Genomic DNA, 26,702 nt, shown 5'->3' with positions numbered 1-26,702 from the left:
GCAGTGATAGTTAGTATTCTGATTCTTTTCATGTTACACTTTTCATGTTTCATTTTGAATGGTTAGATAGCTTTGAGTACATATGTCATAATTACTTTACCAATCTCATGTTGGATAATTTGTTTTATGATGTGTTTTTTTATGATGTATTTTAAATGTGTCTTTGTTTTGTTCTCATTTTGCAGGCAGAGACATTTGTTTGGGTGAACAATGCATCTGCACATTCCCAGAGTGTTGCCAAGGCCAAATATGAATTTTTATTTGGCAGACCTGAAGGGAAAACTCCAGATACTAGTAAGTATTTCCTCATATCCCTCTCCCAGGTAAACTATATGAAGAGCTGTGATTTCAAAGTGATTTTTCTCCACCTGCATTACTTTCTTCTTCCCTCTGTGAAACCTGCTTGCCCTAATTATTCATCAAAACAATCTTCCCAAGATGTAGAATCCGCAAATATTTCATGTAATTCTTGTGGCCTATTCTTGGTAATTTCAAGTCATGTTCTTGGTTTGAAGAATTCTCAGCTTATGATATTTGAAATTCCAAGAATTAACCAGTTTTCATAAGAGTTTTCCATAGTTACCATTGTTGTATATATTGACTAATGTATTTTTGGTGGTTTTTTTTTTTTTTTTTTTTTTGAGACAAAGTTTTTGAGACAAAGTCTTGCTCTGTCATCCAAGCTGGCATGCAGTGGCACCATCCTAGCTTACTGCAGCCTTGACCTCCAGGCTCAAATGATCCTTCTGCCTCAGCCTCCCAACTAGCTGGGACTACAGGCATATGCCACCACACCTGACTAATTAAAAAAATACTTTTTTTCTTTTTTTTTTTTTTTTTAAGAGACAGGGTCTGGCTATGCTGCCTAGGCTGGTCTCAAACTCCTGGCCTCAAGCCATCCTCCTGCCTCAGCCCCGCAAAACACTGAGTTTACAGATGTGAGCCACTGTGCCCAGCCCTTGGTGCTTGTTTTTCACTAACAAAATATATTATTAGGAAACATTTCCACAACGATTTTCAGACACTGCAGTGTTTACTTTGGAGGTTATTGTAGCTCTTGTTTATTTTTAATACTTTTTAGTATTGGCCTAATCTAGTTATCAAATTTAGTATTCTGGAACTAGAAGCAACATTTTTCAATTTGAAACAGGTAAATTTAGAACAAATAGAACTATTACTAGTGCTAATTACAGTAATAATTAACCTACTAGATTACTTACTGTGTGGTAAGGCACTATGCTAATCATCATAATCACCTTATAAGTTGGTACCGTTATCCCGATTTTCCAGATGAGGGATCTGAAGTAATCTTCTCCCAGTCACAATCACTCACACAGCAGAGCCAGGAGTATAAGGCAAGTTTGCCTGACCGCAGAGTTCATCCTGTTAATGCAATACTTTTTTGAAGGCATTTTCCTAGAAGGAGGTACAAGATAAAAATGCAAATAGCTTTGTATTGAATTTCAAAATGTGTAATTTTATGGAAAACCGATGATAAAGGGGATATTAGCATATCTTGAGAATTAGATTGGAAAAGGCTGTTGCATGTGGTTAATATTCTCTGAGTTCTGGATCTAGACTTCTTGAGTTTGAACCTGCCCTTGTAACTTATAAACTGTGTGACCTTGCAAAGCTATCCAACTTATTTGTGGCTCAGTTTTCTCATCTGTAAAATGGGATTATAGTGACTTATGTCTTAGAATTCTTTTGAGAATGAAATAAGTTGACATTTATAAAGATCTTAGAGTCATGTCCCATCTCTACTAAAAAAAAAAATTAGCCGGGCGCGGTGGCAGGTGCCTGTAGTCACAGCTACTCGGGAGGCTAAGGCAGGAGAATGGCATGAACCCGAGAGGCAGAGCTTGCAGTGAGCCAAGATCACGCCACTGCATTCCAGCCTGGGCGATAGAGCAAGACTCCGTCTCAAAAAAAAAAAAAAAAAAAAAAAAAGGATCTTAGAGTCATGCTTGGTATGTAATAAGTGCTATAAAAGTGTTTGCTGCTGTTAATTATTGTGATAACCATCACCATCATCATCATATCCCTGACCTTTGAGGCTGATATTAAAAGTGCAATCCTTAATTTTTCAGCTTTATTATTATCTGATACTTATTTTTGTTTTGGGAAGACCAAGAATCTGACTTAATACATACAGCTGTTGCTCAGCTGAAGAAACCCAAGTATGAACTACACATTTTTGACTCACATGTTAGATGGGATTATTTAATAACTCCAGAATATTTGAGGATACCAAGAAGGCAGTGTATACACAGCCATATAATAACTTCTTTTAGCTTAAAAAGTGAATATTTATTAGATATCTTAATAGTTGGGGACTCTTAGATACAGTAAAAAAAACAGCTAAATTATTTTTAAAAATCATTTGGCTTTTATCACAATGTCCTAATTTAGAGGAGAATGTGTTTCGTAGTATATCTCTTATACTTCACATGTATTGTAGCCATTTATGCTGTTTGTCATGCATCATAAATACCTAACTATTCTGGGCTTGAAGTTTGAGGTACCTAATCATCTGTTTACTCTTTCCCTGACAGGGTACTGATTATAGTTATCCCAAGACTTTTGAAAACTCTTTGGCATTGGCCTGGCATAGTTGCTCACACCTCTAATCCCAACACTTTGGGAGGCAGAGGCGGATGGATCGCCAGAGGTCAGGAGTTTGAGACCAGCCTGGCCAACATGGTGAAAGCCTGTCTCTACTAAAAATATAAAAATTAGCTGGCCATGGTGACATGTGCCTGTAATTCTAGCTACTCGGGAGGCTGAGGCACGAGAATCATTTGAGCCCAGGAGGCAGAAGTTGCAGTGAGCCGAGATCATGCCACTACACTTCAGCCTGGATGACTGAGTGAGACTCTGTCTCAAAAAGTAAACAACAAATTTAAAAAATAAAACTCCTTGGCGTAGACATAACTTTGAATGTGACACTGTGATTTTTTTGCTAATTAAGCTTTTTTTTTGACTATAATAAAACTGATTTTTCCTTAACTATGTAGAGATAATACCAAATGTCTACATAGTTCTTTGCCTTATTTGGTGAGTGAGTTTGGTTCTTCCTTACTCATGGGTTTTGAGTAGTTTTCCCTGTATCAGCAGCTCAGATATATCATAGCCGAGGCAAACCAAAATGACACTTTAAACCTTTTGTTTCTTATTTGCCTTGGTAAAAATGGTTGGTAGTAGTTGCTCCTGGTGTGATGTTATGCTGTAGGTGTGACAGGATGCATGCATTGTTGAACAAATACATTTAATGAGCACCTATGTGCAGGTTACTTGTGTTGGGCATATTGAAGGTGCAAAGACGTGGAAGACATAGTTCTTACTCATAAGTTTCTTATTCTTTAGCTAGGAAGAAACAATATGTCTCCAAGTGACTAGCAAGGAAGAATGATCACATTTACTTTGTCTGGTGATAACTTCATGGAGGAAGTGGAAGTTGAACTTGGTCTTGAAGGATGACTAGAATTCTGAATATTAGAGTTTTGTGGGGAGAGCATTTCAAATTGCAGAAATGGCATGAGCAGGAAATAGAAATTGTTTGACGAACTGGGGAAGACTAGCCTGGTTAGTCTGCAGACATCATCACTGAGAGATAAGTTCAGAAAGATTACCATTTAGAAAAGGGCCATACCATGTAGGGCCTCCTAAGGTAAGGTGAAGAGTTTACAGACTTTTAAAAATAAGTAGGTGAGGAAAATGAACTTCAGAGGTATTAAAGAACATGACTAAAGGCACATAGCTGAGATGATTTAGAATCCGGTTAAAAATCCAGTCTCTCTCATAGACCATGAGAAGTCTTGGCTTTAGTGCAGTCCTCTTAGTAGGTACAGCATGCCAGTAATTGGAAGTTATTTGATGTAATGAGGTAAGATAGGTACCTTCATGGGTTATTCAGTTGCGTGGAGAATTGTAGAACTTCATAAATGGTCCTAAACTTGCTTTTTTAGAGTTTGTTTGTGTTTTTGAAACTCTCTGACTGTAATTACTTCTCACAGCTGTCTGTGGGCTGGCATAAAGCTGTATCTTGTTCCTCCCACTTTACTGAATGCAAAGTGCTGATGGCAGCCGCAGCAGAGCCTGGGTCCCAGCCTACGACAGGTGCCTGTGGACAACACTGAGCCTCCTCAGTTTCTTCATCTGTAAAATAGGGAAAATGGTAGTAACTTCTTCATAGAGTTGTACTGGAAATTGAATGAGATTGTAAATATACAGCTCAGGGTTTGGCATGTGGTACCCAATCAGTGTTTAGCTGTTAGGAAACCACTTATGTATTAAAGTAGCAGAATCTTTATGTTGGAAGAAATAGTAGAAGTCACCTTTGCCTTTTATAGATGTGGAAACTGAGGACTCAAGAGAATGAATTAATTTGCCCAAACTCATTGGTAGGTTTGAGACCATGATCCAGGCTCCTCTGCTCTGAATCATGTGTGAAATGTGACATCATCTGTTCCTGTAGGAAAACCAACTCTCAGATTGGAAAGATGTAAAAGTCACATCACCCCACTCCCTTGAAATATGCTATAAATGTGCTGTGTTAGAAAGGCAACCACTATCAGAATAAACAGGCTCTGAGGGAGGCCTTCGGGGACTCTTCTGTTGGAGAAGGTACCTGATGACTAACGGAGGAAGGAGGAGAACTGTTTTCACATTGCCTCCCTGCTGCCGTCACCTGAACTGTTCAGAGCCCATCATTAAAAGAAAAGAGTCGGGCGGCGCTAGTGGGGAAGCCATAGGAAATGTGTTATAATTTTAAGGTTCTAGAGTGATTGTGTAGTGAGAGCTTAGTTGCTTGGAAGTCTCTGAAAGACATACCAAAATTTTGTTAAAATGTTAATTTTGTTTTAGTTGGAGCTCATTCTAACTTGTATTGTCTAAGCAAATTTTCTCTTTATGATGATTTATGGTCATAAGTATGAATAACTAAGGTGCTTGCTGGACTTAGATGTAAATGGATGCTGTAGCATATGATTTTAAGAAGTGTCTCATGTCAGTTTTTTAAAAATTACCTGTTTTTTTTTTTAGAGGTAAAGTGAATCATATGTAGACACGTGACTCCTTGCAGTATAATGTGGCTCTTTTCAGCAAAATTAACTAGATCAGGGTTTCGCAACAGTTTGACTATTGACATTGTGTGTTGGAGATCCAACAAAAGACTTGTATGTAGAATACATAGAGAGCTCTTACATCTCAATGACAAGAAGGCAAATCCCCTAAGGGAAAAAAAAAATGGGCAAAAGATTGTAACAGATACTTCACCAAAGAAGATATATGGATGGCAGGTAAGCACATGAAAAGATGCTCAACATTATTAGTCATTAGGGAAATGGAAATGAAAACCACAATGAGATACTAATAAAATCTACTAGAAAGGCTAAAATTAAAAAGACTGGCCATATTGTGATTGGTAAGAAAGTGGAGCTGCTGAGCTCGTACACACTGGTGGTGGGAATGTAAAAGGTCCAATTATTTAAAAACAGTTGAAGGCCGGGCGCAGTGGCTCATGTGTAATCCCAGCACTTTGGGAGGCTAAGTCGGGCAGATCACGAGATCAAGAGATGGAGACCATCCTGGCCAACATGGTGAAACCCCGTCTCTACTAAAAATAAAAAAAATTAGCTAGGTGTGGTTGCACATGCCTGTCATCGCAGCTACTCAGGAGGCTGAGGCAGGAGAATTGGTTGAAGCTGGGAGGTGGAGGTTGCAGTGAGCTGAGATCGCACCACTGTACTCTAGCCTGGCAACAGAGCGAGACTCCATCTCAAAAAAAAAAAAAAATTGAAAAAGTTAGTTAAGAAGTTAAAGATATACGTTCTGTACCGCTAGGCCATTCCATTTCTTGATACTTACCCAGGATACATACCCAAGCGTATGCCAATGTAAAGACTTGTACGTGAAAGTTCATGGCCTGTCCTCCAGTTTCACTGTTTGGGAAATCAAGCAGATTAGGAATTAGGTAACTGAATGAGGAATGAATAACACAAGTGGTAGACTTTGCATGGTGCGTTTCAAAATATTTAATCCCTTCTTTTGCCTTAATTGGCTTTGATTTAGTATGCAGTATGCACTGGAGTCTCTTAAATGAAAAGACCTTTGAGATCTCACCTGTGGGTAATTGGCTCTATCTCTATGGACAGCGTTCAGGGCTCTCTTGACCCCTACCCGCTCACGTTTCTGGAAGTGTGAGTCTTGTGTTCTTGCTGTATGGTGCCTGTGGAGCCCTTTCAGTCATGTCTTTCCTTAGCTCTGAAAATATTTGTCCTCTCTACTTTTTAAAAATGGTTTTTACTTCTGCAGTTCCTATTAGATAGGTGTTGGTTCTCCTGGATTAGATCAATCTTCTATGTCTTTTAATTTTTCTTTCCTATTTTAAAGTATGATCTTCCATTCTTTCTAACAACATTTTTATAGTTTTATTTATAATTTCAAGAGTTCTTTCCCATTCTCTGGTCACTCAATTTTCATTGCAGTCTGCTTTTTTATGGATGCATTATTTTGAATCTCTCTAAATAAAAAATTAGATTTTTTTCCCCCTGAGATTATCTTCTGTTTCCTGGATTTTTGCTTCATCTAGGGTCAGTTCTGTTTCATTAAATCTTAGAACTTCTTTTGAAAGCCACTGTTAGTCCTCAAATGTCTGTTGGAGTTTGTTTTTTTCATTCATATGCATGAATGAAAGTTTGGGTTCCCAAGTATAGACAGGTAGAGTTTCTCTGGCTGTGTGGAGTGTGTGTCCTTAGCAGGCCTCTTCCCTTCATATAGAAGAGGGCTGGAATGGGTTTCTATGAGGTGGGGTGTATGGACTGGCACAAGTGCAGGTGGGATTAGACCCATGCTAACTGCCTTGCTGCAGGCAAGCCTCTGGGTTGGGGAACAGGGTGGGAGGGGGCTAGGATGGGAAGCTGTTGTGCAGATGATTTTTCAGTTAATCATGGTGACATATGTTCTGCTTCCCATTCCAGATCTGGAGACCTGCCAACTCTGGGTTTCTAGCTTCTTTGTGGCTCTACTGTTAGGATAACTGTGGCTCTCTGGGCTTGTTTGGGGTTGTGACTTCTGTCTATGGTTATTTTGTCTATGGTTATACTCTTTTTTTTTCCAGCACTGTTGTGAATTTATTTTCTTTTGAAATTGGTTGTTGCCATTTTTATAGGACTTAGAGAAGATTAAACAAATTTGTATCCTTGTCTGCCATAGTGACCCGGAAGGCTGAATACTTTAAGAAATAACTTTATTGAGATACAATTTGTAAACCATACAATTCATCCATTTAATGTGTAAAATTCAGTGGATTTTTAGTACATTCATAGAATTGTGCATCATCCATCACCACAGGCCACTTTAGAACATTTTCATCATCTTAAAAAGAAAAGACCTGTTGGTGGCTCCTTCCTGTAGTCCCAGCTGCTTGGGAGGCTGGAGGTGGGAGGACTGTTTGAGCCCAGGAGTTCAAGTCCAGTCTGGGCAACATAGAGAGACCTTGTCTTGAGCAAGAGGAAGAGGAAAGGAGGGGAAAGGATAAAAGAAAGGCAGAAGAGAGGAGAGGAAGGGAGAGAGAGAGAGAAAGAGAAAGAAGGAAGGAAGGAAAGAAAGAAAGAAACAAGGATGGAAGGAAGGAAAGAAAGAAAGAAACAAGGAAGGAAGGAAAGAAAAAGAGAAAGAGAAAAAAAAAGGAAGGAAGGAAGAAAGAGAGAACACCCACTGACTGTCATTCTAGGCAACCACTAATTTGCTTTTTATCTCTAGAGATTTTCTTATTCTGGACACTTCTTATAAATGGAATCATTGTTATGACTAGTTTTGCTGTAATATTTACCACTACTTTTTTGTGTGGAATAATAGTCAATTATATGGATGGTACACATTTTGTCTGTTCACCATTTGAGGGAAATTTAGTACATTAGTCTGTTCTCACGCTGCTAATAAAGACACACCTGAGACTGGGTAATTTATAAAGGAAAGAGGTTTAATGGACTCACAGTTCCACATGGCTGGAGAGGCCTCACAATCATGGTGGAAGACGAAGGAAGAGCAAAGGGACGTCTTACATGGCAGCCGGCAAGAGGGAGCTTGTGCAGGGGAATTCCCATTTATAAAACCATCAGATCTTGTGAGATTTATTTGCTATCATGAGAACAGTATGGGGGAAACTGCCCGCATGATTCCATTATCTCCACCTGGTGCCGCCCTTGACACGTGGGGATTATTACAATTCCAGGTGAGATTTGGGTGGAGACACAGCCAAACCATATCATTTGGGTTGCTTTTCCTTTTTGGCTTGTGTGAGTAATGCTGTTAGGAGAACTGGTGTACAAGTTTTTGAGTGGATGTAGGTTTTCATTTCTTTTGAGTATACAGCTAGAAGTAGAATTGCCGAGTCGAATGGCGATTCTACATTAAACCTTTTGAGGAACTTCTAAATTGTTTTCCACAACAGTTGTACAATTTTACATTCCCACCAGTAGTGTATGAGGGTGCGATATTGTGAAATACGTATTTGGTTTTTGTCCCTATTTCCTGGCATACACCTCCTAAAATCCTTAGAATGTCCGCAATGATGTCTTCTTGTGTGCTCATATGTTGACTGATGGCTGTCAGCCCCTAGGTAGCTTCAGGACGGGGCTGGGCACCAGAAGGACACAGCGGGATTGGAGGGTTGGGACTTTCTCCTACGTGTGTTCAGGGAAACTAAGCAGCATGGCAGCAGCCCAGAGCCCCCGGATCAGTGGCTACACAGCAGCAGTGAGCAGCCTCCTGGGAGGAGCGAAGGGCTGAAGGTTAAGTTGGCCAATGATTTAGTCATTCCTTCCTGTGTGATGAAGCCTCCATGAAAACACCAAAGGGGTGGGCGTGGTGGTTCATCCCTGTCATCCCAGTACTTTGGGAGGCTGAGGAGGGCGGATTACGAGGTCAGGAGCTCGAGACCAACTTGACCAACATGATGAAACCCTGTCTCTACTAAGAATACAAAAATTAGCCAGGCGTGGTGGCGTGAACCTGTAATCCCAGCTACTCGGGAGGCTGAGGCAGGAGAATTGCTTGAACCCTGGAGGCAGAGGTTGCAATGAGCCAAGGTCGTGCCATTGCACCCTAGCCTGGGCAACAGAGTGACACTCTGTCTCAGAAAAAACAAAACAAAAAAAACCGAAAGGACAGCGTTTGAGAGGTTTTGGGTAGGTGAACACATGGAGGTTCTGGAGGGTGGCGTGCCTGGGGAGGGCTTGGAAGTTCCGTGCCCCTTTTCCCATACATACCATATGCATCTCTTCAGCATCCTTTGTAATACCCTTTATGATAAGCCAGTAAATGTAAGTAAATGTTTCCCTGAGTTCTGTGAGGCACTCTAGCTAATTAACTGAGCCCAGGGAAAGGGTTGTGGGATCCTTGATCTAGACCCTTTCAGAAGCACAAATAAAATAACCTGGGGCTTGAAACTGGCATCTAAAGTGGCAGGGGTGAGGTGGGGTTAGGGCATGGGGTTAGGGGTGGGGTAGAGGGACCAAGCCCTCAACCTGTAGGATCTGATGCCATATCCGGGTAGATAGTGTTGGAAATGAATTGCATTAGAGGACAACTAGCTGGTATCTTCTGTAGGACTGATGGCTTGCTTCATGTGTGGAGAAAATCTCCACACCTTGTGGTGTGAGATCAGAGGAAAAATTGCTTATCTGTGTGTTTTTTCTTACTTAGAGGGTTCCAGTTTCTCCACACTCTTGCCAACACTTGTTATTCTCTGTCTTTTTAAATTATAATTATCCTAGGAGATATGAAGTAGTATCTCATTGTGGTTTTGCGTTGCATTTTTGTAATGACTAATGACATTGAGCATCTTTTCCTCTGCTTATGGTTTATTGTACAGGTTAAATATCCCATCATGCTTAGGACCAGAAGGAGTTCAGATTTTGGATTTTTTGGGTTTTGTTGAATTTTGGAATATTTTCATATACATGATGAGATATCTTGAGGATGAGACCCAAGTCTAAACATGAAATTCATTTGTTTTATAATTATGATTATAATTATATAATTATAAATTATAAATAATTTTGTGCATGAAACAAAGTTCGTGTATGCTGAATCATCAGAATGCAGAGGTCACTATCTCAGCCACACATGTGGACAGTCTATGGTTGTGTGGCATCACCCTCATTCCTGCCTCTGAATGTATATTCTTCTAAGAAGCGATCATTTTCTAACACTGATTCACACATACATATTTAACAGTAAAAAAAACAGAACATACCATTAATATGGTGAAAAAATAAATGTGTTCAGGATAGCTAAGCAGTACAGTAGCATCACCAGAATACCTATGTTAGTTCCTGGACAGCGGCAGGAACAAACAATGGTAGGCTTTCCGTCTTCGTCTGCCATGCTGTGTTTTGATTAAAAACTCCATCATTTCTAAAATGAGGTTATAGAAAAGAAAGAAATTTTTTTTAAAAAAGATAAGAATTCACTGTACGTGGTTTTGTTTTTTGAGTTGAGCAGAAACACCAGTAGCAGTTGAGGGACCTGGAAGTGAGTCCTCTAAGGATGAGGAGGCTTTCTCTGGACAGCTTTTTAAGTGCGCCCTCCAGTCATCTTCCTCGTTAACAGTAGTTTTTGACTTCGACTTCTCTCTCGAATTTTATCAACTGGCATGATTTCTTGTTCTATTATGAATGTACCCTGCTGTAGTCCTTGAATAAACCCATCACACATTTTCATCATGTTGTCTATGGGCACTTTTTTGCAGTGTTAATTAATGTCATCATCCGCTTGTGTTACGCTGGCACTCAAACGTTTCAGATTTTGGAGCATTTTGAGTTTTAGATTTTTGGTTAGGGATGCTCAACCTGTATATTTTTAGAGAAATGTCTATTCAGATTCTTTGCCCATTTTTAAACATTTTTACAAAAAATTAGAGAATTTTTATTATATATATATATGTGTGTGTGTATATATATATATATATATATATATATATACTTTTAGAGATAGTTGCCTGAAAGTGTGGTAGCACAATCATAGCATAGCTCACTGCAGCCTTGAACTTCTGGGCTCAAGTGAGCCTCCCACCTCAGCCTCTTGAGTAGCTGAAACCACAGGTGTACACCACCATGCCCGGCTGACTTTTGTATTTTTAAATGTTTTGTAGAGATGGGGTTTGGCTGTGCTGCCCCGGCAGGTCTCAAACTCCTGGCCACAGCACCCAGCTGTGTTTTTTAATTGGCTTATTTGTCTGTTTATGAGTGAGTTGAAAGCACTCTTTCTATAATCTGTATACAAGCCCCTTATTAATTGTATGACTGTGGATACTGTCTTCTATTGTATTCGTTATGTTTTCACTTTCTTCATAGTCATCATTTATATACAAAAGGTTTTAATTTTGGTGAAGTCCAGTTATCTATATCTCTTATTTTGTTGCTTGTACTTCCCATGTCATGTCTTAGAAACCATTGCCTAAGTGAGGAAAATTTAGTCCTGTATTTTCTTCCATGTTTCATAGTTGTAACTCTTACCTTTATGTCTGTGGCCCATTTTGAGTTAGTTATTTTTTCTTTTTAGTGCAAAGAAGAAGCTGAATAATTCTGAATAACTGATAGAATGTGTTGGGTGAATGTTGAGCGTCTGCTTTAGGTAGACGCCTCACCATACACACAGAATTCCTGGAGAGCAAGACACGAAAAAAGTAGCATGGCAGCTCAGCCCCTACTCATGCCTATTCAGATCTTTGCATCTGGCTGCAGGACCCAGGAAACCTACGAGTTATTGCTTTAGGAAAAATGTGGGCTGGGATAGAATACCACAAATAAACAAAGGAAGAAATGACAAATCTACTAATTCTCAGGTTTTCTGTTGATTTATTTTCTTGTTTTCACCACGGATAGAAGTTGGTTTATAATTTTGTGGCTAGTCCTTTAGTAAATCTTCTATGTTTGGCAATTTTTATTTATTTTGCTCCTACCTTTCCACTCTCCAGCCTCCTTCCCACCCATTATGGAAAGCAGAAAAATGATTTTACAGTATAATAACAAGTATGTGTTAGACTTGCTCACTATTCCTTGGCCCTTATTAAATTGACCATATGTTCTCCATTATTTTAGCTATACCACAGCCTCTGCTTGATATGCAGTAGTTTCCAGTGGTCTGTTTTGGCTTGACAAAGTGGGCCAGGAAGTGACTATAACTTTCTCTTTGGCTAGGGTTTTTGGTATAATAAGTTAGAGGTTCCACCTTATTCCACACTGGCCCACGTATCTGTAGAATGGGCCGTATGGGCCCACATATCTGTAGAATGGGCCCACGTATTTGTAGAATGCCTTAACTACTTCTTTGGAATTACTTGGTGTTTTATATACTAAGATAACTAAGAAGTGTTGCAGAAATCCACCAGGAGAGCATATTGAAAAGCATATTTCTACTGTCTGTTCGGTGTTTTTGTCTACAAGATCTATTTTTTTAGATTGGTGTTTAATATATGTATATATATATAACACACACACATATGTGTATATATATATATTTAAAGTAGCTGTTGAAAAGCTGAGGAGCAGGATTTGACTTTTTTGAGAGTAGGATCAAATCAGCTTTGGAACAGCAGTGGACATCACATCTAACACTGTGAAGTATATACAGCCATGTGTCATCTAAAGAAAGGGACACATTCTGAGAAATGTGTCATAAAGCGATTTCATCTTTGTGCAAACATCATAAAATGTACTTATGCAAACCTAGATAGTATACCTACTGCACACCTAGGCTATATGGCTTAGCCTGTTTTTTCTAGGCCACGAACCTACAGCATATTACTGTATTGAATACTGTGGGCAATTGTAACGCAGTGGTCTTTGTATGTCTAAACATGGAAAAGGTACAGTAAAAATATGGCATTATAATCTTCTGGATCAGCGTCCTATATGTGGTCACTGGTGAGCCAGATGTCATTATGTGGCACATGACTATATTTGGTCTTCCCTCTGAGTTTCCTCTTAAAATTTCTAGGATTTTCAAAGTGGTATGTCTTTTTGTATGTTAATGAATTAACTGATGCCTGGCAACCCTTATGTGGCTTTAGAATGGGGCTACCTTGTCCAAGCTTAGAGCAAGCTTATGCAACCCACAGCCCATGGGCCACATGCAGCCCAGGACAGCTTTGAATGTGGCACAACACAAATTTTTAAACTTTCTTAAAACATTATGAGATTTTTTTTTTTTTTAAGCTCATCAGCTGTTGGTAGTGTTAGTGTATTTTATCTGTGGCCCAAGACAGTTCTTCCAGTGTGGCCCAGGGAAGCCAAGAGATTGGACACCCCTGGATTAGAAGGTTGAGACTTTCAGTCCCATCCCCTAACCTCTGGGGAGGGGAGAGGGGTGAAGTTTAAGGAAATCACCAATAGCCAATGATTGAGTGAATCATGCTTACTAATGAGGCCTCCATAAAAACCCAAAAGGACAGGGTTTGCAGAGCTCCCTGAAAGACGAACACATGGAGGTTCCAGGACGGCGGTGTGTCCAGAGAGGGCATGGAACTCTCTGCCCCCTCCCACATGCCTTGCCCCATGCATCCCTTTATCTGTATCCTTTGTAACAGCCTTTATCAGAAGTTGGTAAACATAAGTGGTTCCCTGTGTTCTGTGAGCTGATTGAGCAGATTAGTGGAACCCAAGGAGGGGGCTGTGAGAATCCTGATTTATAGCCAGTCAGAAGCACAGGTGAAACAACCTACGGCTTTAGATGGGCATCTGAAGGGAAGGGGCAGTCTTGGAGACTGAGTCCCCGACCCGTGGGATCTAATACTGTCTCGAGTTAGATAGTACTGCAGTTGAATTGAATTACAGGACACCCAGGTGGTGTATCCTGCAGAATTGATTGCTTGCTCGGTTTGTGGGGAAAACATTTGGTCACAGAAGTCTTCTGTGTAGGTTGAGTGAGAGAATAGGAAAAGCACTTCCATTTAGTTTATTCCTGTGTTCTCAGAATGTCATAATTAGAACCGAGAACTTTAATCTGCACAGACTTGCTGCACCAGATGTAATTGAGGTCAAACTTTTTTCATGTGCTTATTAGCCATTTATGATTCATTTTGAAAGATTTTCCTGTTCACGAGTTTTATATTGGAGAGCTTGCCTTTTATTGACTTATAGAACTCTTTGGGTTCAGTTAGGACATGTTAGAGTAAACTTAGGTCCTTGAGATGTTGCAGAATCCCTGAACAAACCGTTTTTTCATTGTCAGGTGTATGAACTGCCTCACAAAGTATGTTTTTAGCAGTCTCCCTTCATGGATCCATGAATAAACTATCTACTCTTCAGTGTTATTTTTAGGTAGGAAATATCTTTTCCCTTCTATAAAGCAGAAGTGACATATCAGCATTTTTAACTTATGATTTATTTGGTCTAACCAATGTTTTATTAAACTATTGAGCTAACTTTTAAAAACTGGGAGATTTCATGTAAAAATCCAGACTTGAAGCTTCTGTTGATGAATTTGAGAAACGCCAACACTGAGTGTGCATTGGCATTGACATGAAATAGTGCTGGTGCCTTCAGAGCACAGGTACTCGGTCACCACTCCCTCCTGGGTTCTCATACTTGCCTGCCTTACTCATTTATATTATCTCCTGAAGCCCGTGAACACTGGGCTTATGGCCTCTGCATACGTAGTGTATGACTTTATACTTTTGCCCATGTGTTCCAGTTGTGAGTTTCATTATGTCACACTTTGCAACCCCAAGTAGCATCCAGAGATGGATTTACTATGAAGCCAATGCAGGAAGCATTCCCAAGGCTCCAAGAAACCTGCCATTTTTTTGTTCTTTTTCTTAAAGAGACTCCCCACGACCACCTGCCCAGTTGTGTTTCAGGACCCACAAAACCAGATCTGCCTCCGCCAGCATGAGGATCTCCTGTAGACCTTTTAAAAAATAATAAAGCTTCCTAGGCTCTACTTAACCCATGCCTATGCAGTTAGAATCTGTGGGCAAGGGATGACCCAAGCATCTCTACATTTTAAGCATCTCCCCTAGTGTTTGTTGTCATGCACATACAGGCTCGAGAACCATTGTGTTTTAAAAGGTAATTTACTTGAGCTGTTTATAAACCATTTTAACACTAAAAGGATGCATTTTGGAATCATTTAATACATTTAAACTGTAGTTTGATATATTTTACTGACATGCAGAGCTGAACTGCTTAGGAACCACTGCCAATTGAATACTAATAGTGAGAAGATAGCTCTGAAATTGAAATATGTCAACAGGAAAATGCAATTTGATTGTTGAAAAAAAGTAGTTTACATTTGTTTTTTCAAGGATTTCTGAAGAAGGTTTCTCATATCTGTGAAACTTTCATTCTATTCATGTAGAATTTCACCAGCAATTTCTGTTATGGTAGAATTTATGTAAATATTTGCTTTTGAAAATATTATAAGTATAGGTAGAATCACGCAGAGATTCTGGAGTCACTATCATGTATGATAGTGTCACAAGGGAAAATAATATTATAGCCTGACACAGGTACCTCTATTCATATTGTTTGGGGAGTTTGAATGGTTGGGTATATTTTTAGTTATCACAGTGATTGGGGATGGAGGGGTAGGTGGCTACTAGCCTTTAATAGTTGGTGATGAGGCATGCTAAACAACTTTTAGTCCCTGGGATAGTACCACACCAGGAAGAACTATTCTACATTCTGTATGGCCTCGAATGTCCTGTTGGACATTCATGTAGGAGAAAAATATGTTTCTAATGATCCGGCCTTAGGATATGTCAATAAAAGGTTTTTTACATGGTTTTAAGTATCAGTGAGTTTTCTAGTACTGTAACTACCATGTAAATCGAGAGAAGATTATACTTTGTTTTGTTTGCAAATTTACTAAAAGTTGTTTACTATTTCAAAGTATCACATCCAAGAAAGCAGCGCTCATGCTCCTGCATCGCCATTTCAATACCGCTGTATCTGTCCACACTTGAACCTTGCTTTCAGCATGATTCTCCTTTAGGTACAAGCAAGTGTCTGACTAACCTGAGCATTTATGTAATGAAAATCATTTTAATTTTGTTTCCACTTTGTGGTATTTAGGGCATTATATGGATTATTTTGAATTTTATATTTAGGCAGTTATATTGTTGATGGATTTCACTCTAGAATAATAAAGAAGGCATTGCAAAATGTTACGAAAAGGTATTTTTGCCCTTAAAGAGTTGAGAATTGCTGTTTTAAAGCGATGGTTCCTAAGCATCAGGGCACATTAGATTGTCCTGTAGAAGTTTTGGAAATGATCATTGTGAACCTGCCCTAGATATACTAGTTTAGTAGTTCTCTAGGAAATTCTAGAAACTCCATGAAACTTTTTTACTTCATGGCACACATAGAAAATTACACTCTTTGTATTGCGCAGGGAAGTGAAGGAAAGCAGTGGTCTTGGGCTGCAGGTGACAGTTTCTGGGGATCCTGGCCGCCCCAGTCCTGCCCCACCCCACCTTGCAAGCCAACGATCTATTTCCACCTTGGATGCTTTCCATGCTTGTTAAAAATTCAGATTCTTGAACCTCACTCCAGTAATTCTGATTCTGTTTGACTCAGAAATCTAGTATTGAATGAGCTCTTGGATGATCCCGATTCATGTAGTCCTTGGATGGCAGCTTGAGCAATCCTGTTCTCACGGGTCAGGGGCAATAACTGTGTGGTGTCTGAAAAAGAAAGAGAAAAAGGAAAGGTGGGGCTCCTTTCTAAGGGTGTGTGAGGTAATGCTAAGAGATTTCTGAGATAAAGCAGAGATACGAAACTCCTTCCTGGCTGGCATTTCTCTATCAAGGAGCACAGTCACCTTGTTTGAAAGCGTAGAACAAACACTGCTAGAAGAAGCTGAAGCCCAGGAAGAGATCACCTGGCTCCTTTTGTATGAATTTAAACTCTGAGGCATAATATCCTAAGAAACTGAGCATATTTGCAGGTAAATTATATATCCACTCTAGATGTTCTTTGAAAATCATGAAGATAGGGACTAGTGCTAAAAAAAAATCCAAGAGGCAAAACCTTAATCTGTAGAAAGGAGAATTAAGGAAATTGTAGAGCCTGGTGAGTTTCAGGGCAGTCTTTAGCCAAGCTTTAGAGGATTATTAAAAATATTGCAAGACCAGATAGTCTTCCCCAGGTCTGAACTGGCACTTATGAATGACGACTGAATGGTGGGAACCAGGGAAAGGGGCACGGTACCGGTACAGTGCCCTGCCTCCACGTAGAAAACCAAAAAGGTGGGGTGAGAGGCTTTGAGGGTGGTGGGAGTTTGACAGGTTAGTGGAACTGGAAGCTGTGTTGCATGGCTGGAAACCCACACATTATTCACATTTTCTGAGTGGATGTTATTGGAACACAGTTGGAGAAATGCTGATGTACTGGGAACAGGCCTGGGCAAAGAATCAAGAGGCCTAGTTTTTTGTTTATTAATATGTCAAGTACCAGATGCTAAAAACTTCCTTCAGTACATTCCTGGAAGTATTTACTTTTTCAACACGCATTCAGTGAATACCTGTAGTTGCTGGGCTAGAGGTAGAAATATGAAGCCTACAGCCTGACTGTGAAGTCTGGTTGGAGAAACAGGCAAGTAATAACATGATTCTAACACAAGATGATACCTGCTACAGTAGAGGTAAGAACAGAGGCTTTGGGAGGCTGTGAATTTGTACCTCAGTCAGGATGGAGAGAAGGCTTCTTGGAAGAGGTGACATCTGAGATCTGAGCAGAGTTTTTGAAGATAATTTAGAACGGGTGCTGGGAAGAAAGATGTTTTGACAGTGGCAGAAGCACATATAAAGCTGTGGTGATGTGCAGACCATGGCTTGGTCAGAGCAGCTGGTGTCAAGAGGGAGCAATGAACTAGAAGATTTCAGGTGGGCAGGGACTAGGTTATGAATGGTCTTACGTGCCATGCTAAAGCATGCTGTAAGTGTGTATTTTATTAATTTTTTTAAAAAAATGGATTGATTCTCCACATTTAGGGTTTAGGAAATCAGTCTGGAAATCAGTGTGGAAGTAGGAAATCTAGAGATAGATTGTGGTTTTGGAGAGGTGAGATTGGAGGCAGTGAACCTTGTTAGGATACATAAATACATAAACACACACGCCCACCCGCCCACACCCACACACCAGTGGCTTAGACAAAATAAAAGTTCTCTTCCATGAAAGGAATCCAGATAGATGATTCACAGCTTGTATGTTGGTTCCACGGTGTTGCAGGTCCTGGCTACTTTGGGCTAGTTGGTCTGCCATCCTTGGAGATTTTCTCATCTTCTGATGTGTTTGCTTGAGCTCCACATTCCTGAGAGCAGGAATGCAAGGGGCGGGGTTGGGGGTGGGAAATAGCAAGAGCAAAGGGGCATGCACTAGCTGTAATAAAAGGATATGGTAAGTCCTTAACATCCTTGATAGGTTCTCGGAAACTGCGACTTCAAGCGAAACATATAGGATGTGTAACAAAACCAATTATGTTATCAATATAACAAAACAGTGTTATTTGAGGACTTGCTGTAGGTCGTTTTGCTTAAAGTCTTGGTTTCCAAGACCTAATCTGCAATGTTGAGTGAGGACTTGCTTTTATTTTGGAGAAGTTGCCACGGAAGACTTCTAGTTAGAGCTCATTGCCCCTGTGTCGTGCCATGATCACTTTTAGCTGTAAGAGAAAGGCTGAAAATATAGTATTTATTCAGCGGCCGTGTGCCTAGCTAAAAATGGAGGGGTTCTATCAGTAAGGGAAGAGGAGAAATGGATAGTGGGGTAAACCATCTCCATCTCTGCCTGAAAGTAGTGCAGGAATGCGAGGGACACATAATGAAGACCTGAACTGAGGCAGTGGAGATACAGAAGACGAGACATACTGCAGGGATTGCTGATATTGGTTGCTGATTCGATACGGGAAGAAAAGAAGGTGAAGGCATCGAGGGTAGTTTCTGCTTTGGGCAGCTGGGTGGATGGGAGGGAGGATATGGGGGTAAGGTGGAAGAATGCTGACACTTTGGGAAATGTTGCGTAGGAGACGCCCATGGCACATTCAGATGCAAATATTCAGTGGGCTGGTGGGTATCAGGTCTGGGCTAGAGGGAAGAGATTTTATATTATTTAAAAAGAAATGTTAAAGACTTCTCTCCCTTATTTCCTTTTTTTTTCATTTCCTTCAGCTTTATTAAGATATAATTGACAAAAATTATATAGATTTATGGTGTACAGTATTATATCTTCATACATATATTCATTGTGATATGATTAAATTAAATTAATTAACATATTCTTTACCTTACATACTTATTTTTTTGTGGTGGGAACATTTCAGATCTACTCCTTTAGCAATTTTCAAGTGTGTGATGCGTTATTGATTATAGGCACCATGCTGTCTGACAGATCTCTAGAATGTATTCATTCCGTCTAACTGAAATTTTGTTCCATTTGAGCAACACCTCCTCATCCTCCTCCCTGCTGTAGCCCCTGGTCACCACCATTGTACTCTTTGCTACTGTGTGCTCAACATTTTAAGATTATGCACGTAAATAAGATCGTGCAGTATTTGTCATTCTGTGCCTGACTTATTTCACTTAGCACAATGTTCTCTAGGTTTATCCGTTTTGTCACAAATGATGGGATTTTCTTCTTTATTTTTAAGGCTGTATAGTATTCTGTTGTGTGTGTGTGTGTGTGTGTGTGTGTGTGTATATATATGTATATATCACTTTTTTTTAATCCATTCAGCAATCCATAGACACTGAGGTCAATTTCATATCTTGGCTCTTGTGAATAAAGCTGCAAAGAATATGGGAATGCAGATATCTCTTTGACATGCTAACTTCATTTCCTTTGGCTAAATACACAGAAATGGGATTGCTGGATCATATGGTAGTTCTATTTTTACTTTTATTTTTATTTTTTTTGAGTCCGAGTTTTGCTCTTTTTGCCCAGGCTCGAGCGCAATGGCACAATCTCCGCTCACTGCAACCTCCGCCTCCTGGGTTCAAGCGATTCTCCTGGCTTAGCCTCCTGAGTAGCTGGGATTACAGGCATGCGCCACCCATGCCTGGCTAATTTTGTACTTTTAGTAGAGACAGGGTTTCTCCATGTTGGTCAGGCTGGTCTCTAACTTCCAACCTCAGGTGATTCCTCCTGCCTTGGCCTCCCAAAGTGCTGGGATTAGAGGCGTGATCCACCATGCCTGACCTATTTTTACTTTTTTAAAGGAACTTCCATAGTTTTCCACCAACACTGTACACAGTTCCCCTTCTTCCCACATGGCTCCAGCATCTGGTACTTTATCTTTTTGATATTAGCCATTCTAACAGGTTCGAGGTGATACCTTATTGTGGTTTTCATTTGCTTTTTCTGGATGATGATTAGTGACGTTCAGCATTTTAAAATATATCTGTTGGCCATTTGTATGTCTTCTTTTGAGACATGTCTGTTTCAGTCCTTTGCCCATAGGAGGTTTTTAAATTGGGTTATTTGTTTTCTTGCTATTGAGTTGTTTGACAAATAAAATGTATATATGTATTTATATTTTGGATATTTTGGATATTAACTGCTTATAAGATACATGATTTGCCACATATTTACTCACTTCTGTTGGTGTCTTTTCACCCTGACAATTGTTTCCTTTGTTGTGTGTTAGCTTTTTAGTTTGATGCAATCCCATTTGTCTGTTTTGCCTTTCATTGCCTGCTTTTTGGTGTTATATACCGAAAAATCATGGCCTAGACGAGTGTCAAGAAGCCTTTTTTCCTATGTTTTATTCTAGTAGTTTTGTAGTTTTGGGTCATACATTTAAGTCTTTAATCCATTTGAGGTGATTTTGGTATATGTTGTGAAATAAGGGTTTAATTTCATTCTTCTGCATGTGGATATTCAGTTTTCCCAGCACTATTCATTGATGTTCTTTCCCCATTGTGTGTCCTTGATTCCTTTGTCAAAGATCAATTGACTATAAAAGTAAGGGTTTATTTATGGGCTTCCTATTCTGTTCCATTGGTTTAGGTCTGTTTTTATGCTAGTACCATGCTGTTTTGGTTACCATAGTTTCGTAGTACATTTTGCAGTCAAGTAACGTGATGCCTCCAGTTTAGTTTTGCACCAGATTGGTTTGGTTATTTGGGGTCTTTTTTGGTTCCATATGAATTTTAGAATTGTTCTTCCATCTCCCTGAAAAATGCCATTAGAATATTTATAAGTGTTACATTGGATCTGTAGATTGCTTTAGGTAATAGGGACATTTTAACAATTCTTTCAATCCTTGAACATGGGATATCTTTCCATTTATTTTTGTCACTTCAAGTTTTTTCATTAGTGTTTTATAGTTTTCATTGTATAGGTCATTCACTCTCTTGGTCAGATTTATTCTGAAGTATTTTACTTTTTGTAGGTGTTACAAATGAGATTATTTTTTGATATCTTTTTTGGATAGTTTGTTATTAGTGGATACAATTGCTACTGGTTTTTGTATGCTGATTTTGTATCCTGCAACCTTACTGAATTTATTAGTTTTAACATTTTTTTGATGGACTCTTTAGGATTTCTGTATATAAAATCATGTCAGTTGCAAAAAGAGACCATTTTACTTATTCCTTTTCAATTTGGCTGCCTTTTATTTCTTTTTCTTGCTTAATTACTGTGGCTAGGAGTTCTAGTACTATGCTGACAGAAGTGGTGAGAGTGGGCATCCTTGCCTTGTTTCTCAAGAGTGTGATGTTAGCTGTGGGCTTGTCACATAGGGTCTTTATTATGTTGAGGTACATTCCTTCTTTACCTGATTTGTTGAAAGGTGTTTTTTTTTTTTTTTCTTTATCATGAAAGGGTGTTGAGTTTTCTCAAATGCTGTTTATGAGTCTATTGAGATGATCTTATAATCCCCCATCTGGAAGGGAATGTGTGTGGGCTTGCTGTTGGAGCCTTTGGGCAGGCTGGTTCCTGGCTCCCCTGGGGTTTGCTTAGAGCCTGGATTTTCAGGTTCAAGTCTGGAGCCTAGGTTTACTCTGATGGGCCTGGAGCTTGTGTCTGTTGAGTTGGGCCTAGAGCCTGAGTTTGTGAGGACAGGCCCAGAGCCTGGATCTGCAGGGGCCAGCCTGGTGCTGAGATGGGCTTGGTACCTGGATCAATAGGGTTGGGGTAGGAGCCTGAGTTCTCAGTGGCTGGCCTGGCATTGGGGTGTGCTTAAAGCCTGAGTCTGTAGTGGTAGAGGTAGGATCTTTAGTTTGTGGGGACCATCCTGGTACCTGGGCCTGTACGGGCAGTCCTGGAGCCTGCGTCCATGAAGGCCAGCCTGGTGCTTAGACCCTGGGTTCACTGGGGGCAGGCCTAGATCCTTAGTCCGCTGGCACTGGTCCTGCCTGGAGACTGAGTCCCTAGGGATGGGCCTGGGGCCTGGGTCCTGGGTTCGTGGCAGCTTGTGTGGCCCCAGGGTCTGCTGAAGCAGGCCTGGATCCTTGGTTCTGTAGAGCATGAGGCCCCTGAGGCTGGCCTTGCTCCTGGGAGGCCTGGAGTCTCTATCTGCAAGGGCCAGACTGGTTTCTGGGTCTGTGGGTGCAGGTCTGAAGCCTTTGGCCATTGGGGCTTAGAAGACATTTTGGAAGTGCGTATGATTGCCCAGGAATCATGTGGGAAATGACAGGAAATCTGAAGTTTGCACTCTAAAGAAAAAAAAAATGAACAGGTTGACAAAGTAGTATTTAAAATAAATTTAGAAGAATCAACCCGAGATAGAGAAGGGAAACTTTAACACAAAAATATTTGGAAAACGAGAGAGAGGATTTTCAAAAGGAGGCAGTAATTGCAGAGACATGCCATGGATGAGTCCAGTCCAATAAAGACTGAAGCATCTAGCAATTAGGAGGTAATTGAATGCATTGAAATAGGAGGAGGGTGTGTGTGTGTGTGTGTGTGTGTTTATAAAGTTGTTTAGATTAAACCAAATTTTTTTTTTTTAATGATCACACAATTATTGAAATTACTCAGGGTAGATGGTGGCCGTTTCTTAAGTAGCTCTAGGAGTGTACTCTACATCCCCTGGGTGCCTTGCCCCTCAGCAGCCCACTTGGGGCTTTTGTCATTGTGACAGCATGGTAACTGTTTCTCTCAAGCTAAAATTTAGGGTGTATTTCCTGCTGCATGAAAATGTTTTTTGGGAATAGTGGGTAGATATTTAATACAGTGGCCATCATGAACTAGCTTGAAATTTGTGATGAAGCAATAGGGTCCCACCTGTCACTGTTCACTGCTTTCTCTGAACTTCAACATCAGGTTGCCAAAGAGGAGGAGGGTTCTGGTCGGGACTGAAGCAGCCCTGGTCAGGTTGTGGAACTAGGTGTGGTGAGTGAGTGTCTTCAATTCTTTTAGGAGAATCCTAGCCACAGAGATGATAAACATTAACAGGCACAAAATGATTTTGAGAAGTGGACCATCTTTTAGATTTTCACCTAATTAAAGATATCTAAATTAAAGATTTTTAGGTTTTCCTTCGAAGAATATATATATATTTTCCTTCTGAAAGCTCACAAAGAGATTTTTAGAAAGTACAAAAGTTTTATTCCTTTTAAGAACTCAGTTCTGTTAATAGTTAGACAACACTGCCCCCTGGTGGACTGCGCCTGCAACACTTTTCAGTAGCGGTTAACGTTGTGAAGCGCTGTTCCTGAAGTATTTTCCTGCTAGCAGATTTCCTTCAGATTTGTTTCGGAGTTAATACTCTTTTGTTCTTTCTGCTTAATTTAATCTGGAGTTTTGTCAGAACCTCAGTGGTGTACAAATATGCCCTGTTATATCTTAATCTCATTATGACGTTATGAAATAAGGATCTGGGATTTTCATGGCAAAAACTTCTCAGATGGACATTTTGGTAGGCCCCAGAAGACAAGATGTGTTAACAATGATATATGAAACCTGGTCTAGTGGGTTGCTTTTTTTCCTCGTGTATAAGTTTTTCAAAACCTTCTGAAGAAATCATTCTTGTTGGAGTCATAATAATTGAAAGACTAATGTGAAAGGTCCCACTTAACTTGGCTGTTCGTGGACGGATAGTTTTTGAGTTGTTGCATTTGTTTTGGTGTGTATTAAATTACGGTATAGGCTGACAAAATGTGTAAGATATTTTTCTTAATTTGGGGTGTTCAAACCTGAGTTCTCTGCTTCATTGTGTTCATGATGACTAGTGATGTGTGTGGTGGGGGGTAGAGTGCGTGTGTGTATCTGTAGGTGTATGTGTACATTTATATATCTATGTCTATATATATATCCCTGAGTTATGAATTATAAAAAATGAAAATGCTGTTTGGAAAGCAAACATAAAGATTTCATTTTCTGTTTTATCATACCAAATTGCAGAAGTGAACGCTCTTACATCATTATTATACAACAGACACTCTGCTAGGAACTTTTTGTATTATTCTTGGAACCTCAGACAGATCTTCTGATACAGTTTCTCCCCTCACCCCCATTTTATAGATGAAGTTGCTGAGACTCACTGAGGCCCAGTAACTTAACTAAGCTCAGGTTACACAGCAAGGAAGTCACGGGTCTGCCATGCCCAGTCAAGCATGACATCAAGGCTGTCTCTCCACCATATCCTGCAGCCTTACAGGAAATTGGACTGAAGTGCCACTGGCTCCCAATTGACAGTGTGCTAACTTTCCTTGAAAGTAGGCTGTACTTCTGGCTTTGTTCTTAATTGTTAGTATTGAATAAATTATTTAACTTCTCTGGCTTTATTTTTGTTATTTCAGTCTTTAAACCAAAGTCTGTGTCTGTGTCTCCCTGTGGTTCGAGGAAAGAGGGGATAGTGCTATGAAACTGTGCTCCCACCCCCACTCAACCAAAAACACTCCCTCTTTTATCTGTTTTATTGGTTGATTGATTGATTGACATGGCCTCATTCTGTTGCCCAGGATGGAGTGCAGTGGCATGATCATAGTTTACTGCAGCCAGGAACTCCTGGGCTAATGCAGTCCTTCCACCCCAGCCTCCTGAGTAGCTGGGACTACAGGAGTACACCACCATGCCTGGCTAACTTATTTTTTTTATTTTTATTTTTTTAAATTTTATGTAGAGACAGAGTCTTGCTATGTTACCCAGCCTGGCCTGGCCTTGAACTTCTGTTTGTTTTATTTTTTCGACTTCTGTGTCAGATACCATTTGAAGGCACAATTTCTTTGTTAAAATAAAACAAAACAAAACTTAAACCACTAAACTATATGATTTTTCCCATCTAGCTGACCATTTCTTTATGGATCTTGGCATACCACAACAGCTTTTTGTATTTTTCCTTTGGAAGAGAAAGAGGATATGGCCTGGGGCATCAGACTTTTCAATACAAGTTCCTTTCCATTGGGAGCATTTGGGTGCCAATGACAGGGCATTCAGGGAGGGGAGCGAACTCTTTGTGGGGCAGTCCTCTGTGTCTCAGGCTGCTGAAACATCTAAATTCCTTCTCTGTTATAATTGGGCACCAGCCTGCCACTTTTTCCTTTCACTGTAACTTCCAGCAACCAAAGTTAAAGCCCCTGCCTCCCAGCGGAGGGAAATTACAATGTCAGGAATACGATAGAAGTAAAAACATATAAAAACAAAGAAACATAAATTACAATTTCTGTTTATTTAAAACATTGTAGAATTAAAGAAGTTTAAAAACAACTACAGGACTGGCATGGTGGCTCACACCTGTAATGCCAGCACTTTGGGAGGCCAAGGTGGGCAGATCACTTGAGGTCAGGAGTTAGAGACTAGGCTGGCCAACATGGTGAAACTCCATCTCTACTAAAAATACAAAAATTAGCCGGGCGTGGTAGCGTGAGCCTGTAGTCCGAGCTGCTCACTTGGGAAGCTGAGGCAGGAGAATTGCTTGAGCCCAGGAGGTGGAGGTTGCAGTGAGCCGAGATCGTGCCACTGCACTCCAGCCTGGGTGACAGGGCAAGGCTTCCTCTTAAAAAATAAAATTAAAAATAATAATAATAATAAGAAGAAAAATACAAAATAGCCAAGAAGCAAGACCAAATACCCTTTTATCCATAGCTAAGTTATCTGTGCCTTTACGCAACAATATTTTGTGTGCGAGTGCCCATACCGTTCATATATTGAAGCATCCAGTCAGAGTTTGTTCATTTGGTAAGACAGTGGTGTTAATGGGGCCATGGTCAAACCTTAAGGGAGAGATAACCTTCATTTCTGTACATCAGGAGCTTTGCAAGCTATTTTACAGAAATATTTTTGTTGGTTTTAGGGAAATCCAAGCAAATTAATAGGGATGGCTCAATGCAATACCCAACTACACTAGGAAAAAGCAACTTAGAGTATTTGCCCTTTTGATGATGGATTGCTAAATATCTGAAATGTAATTCCTTTAGTTACCCTTGGAACAATTGTCATAGTGAACTTTGTCATAGTAAACTTTGAGCTGGTTAAAATGAATAGAACTAAATAAAGTAGACTGAGACCCTGTTTTAGTTTTCTATTTAAAGTGAAAATGACTAGAGACTCTTTTTTGTGTGTGTGGCTGCAGGTTTCCTAGAATTTGTCAGGAACTGAGATTTGTATAGTTTTGATTCTATTATTTAGATAATTTTAAAAAGGGGAGGGCAGGAAATAATGACGTTTAACTAATTTCTGCACAAATTATGGAGTATTTGCTGTGTACCCAATACTGCTAGTCATTGCTTATAAGGAGATAATGAACTTACA

At 39.9% G+C, this 26,702-nt stretch overlaps 1 protein-coding gene across 9 annotated transcripts in view; it reads left to right on the top strand.

The window, feature by feature from the left end:
• The window catches only part of PSD3 (pleckstrin and Sec7 domain containing 3), a 713,864-nt gene that overhangs the window by 307,847 nt on the left and 379,315 nt on the right, over positions 1-26,702 (top strand). For all 9 annotated transcript variants that reach the window (XM_003823634.7, XM_055116331.2, XM_063607125.1 and 6 more), the window contains one exon: positions 186-294. In XM_003823634.7, coding sequence (XP_003823682.5) covers positions 186-294 — 109 coding nt within the window. The remainder of the gene's footprint in view (positions 1-185; positions 295-26,702) is intronic.

This window comes from Pan paniscus, chromosome 7 (assembly GCF_029289425.2).
Source record: "Pan paniscus chromosome 7, NHGRI_mPanPan1-v2.0_pri, whole genome shotgun sequence".
Classification (NCBI taxonomy): domain Eukaryota; kingdom Metazoa; phylum Chordata; class Mammalia; order Primates; family Hominidae; genus Pan; species Pan paniscus.
The sequence above is the reverse complement of the archived record's forward strand: the minus strand, read 5'-3'. Positions and strand labels throughout refer to the sequence as shown.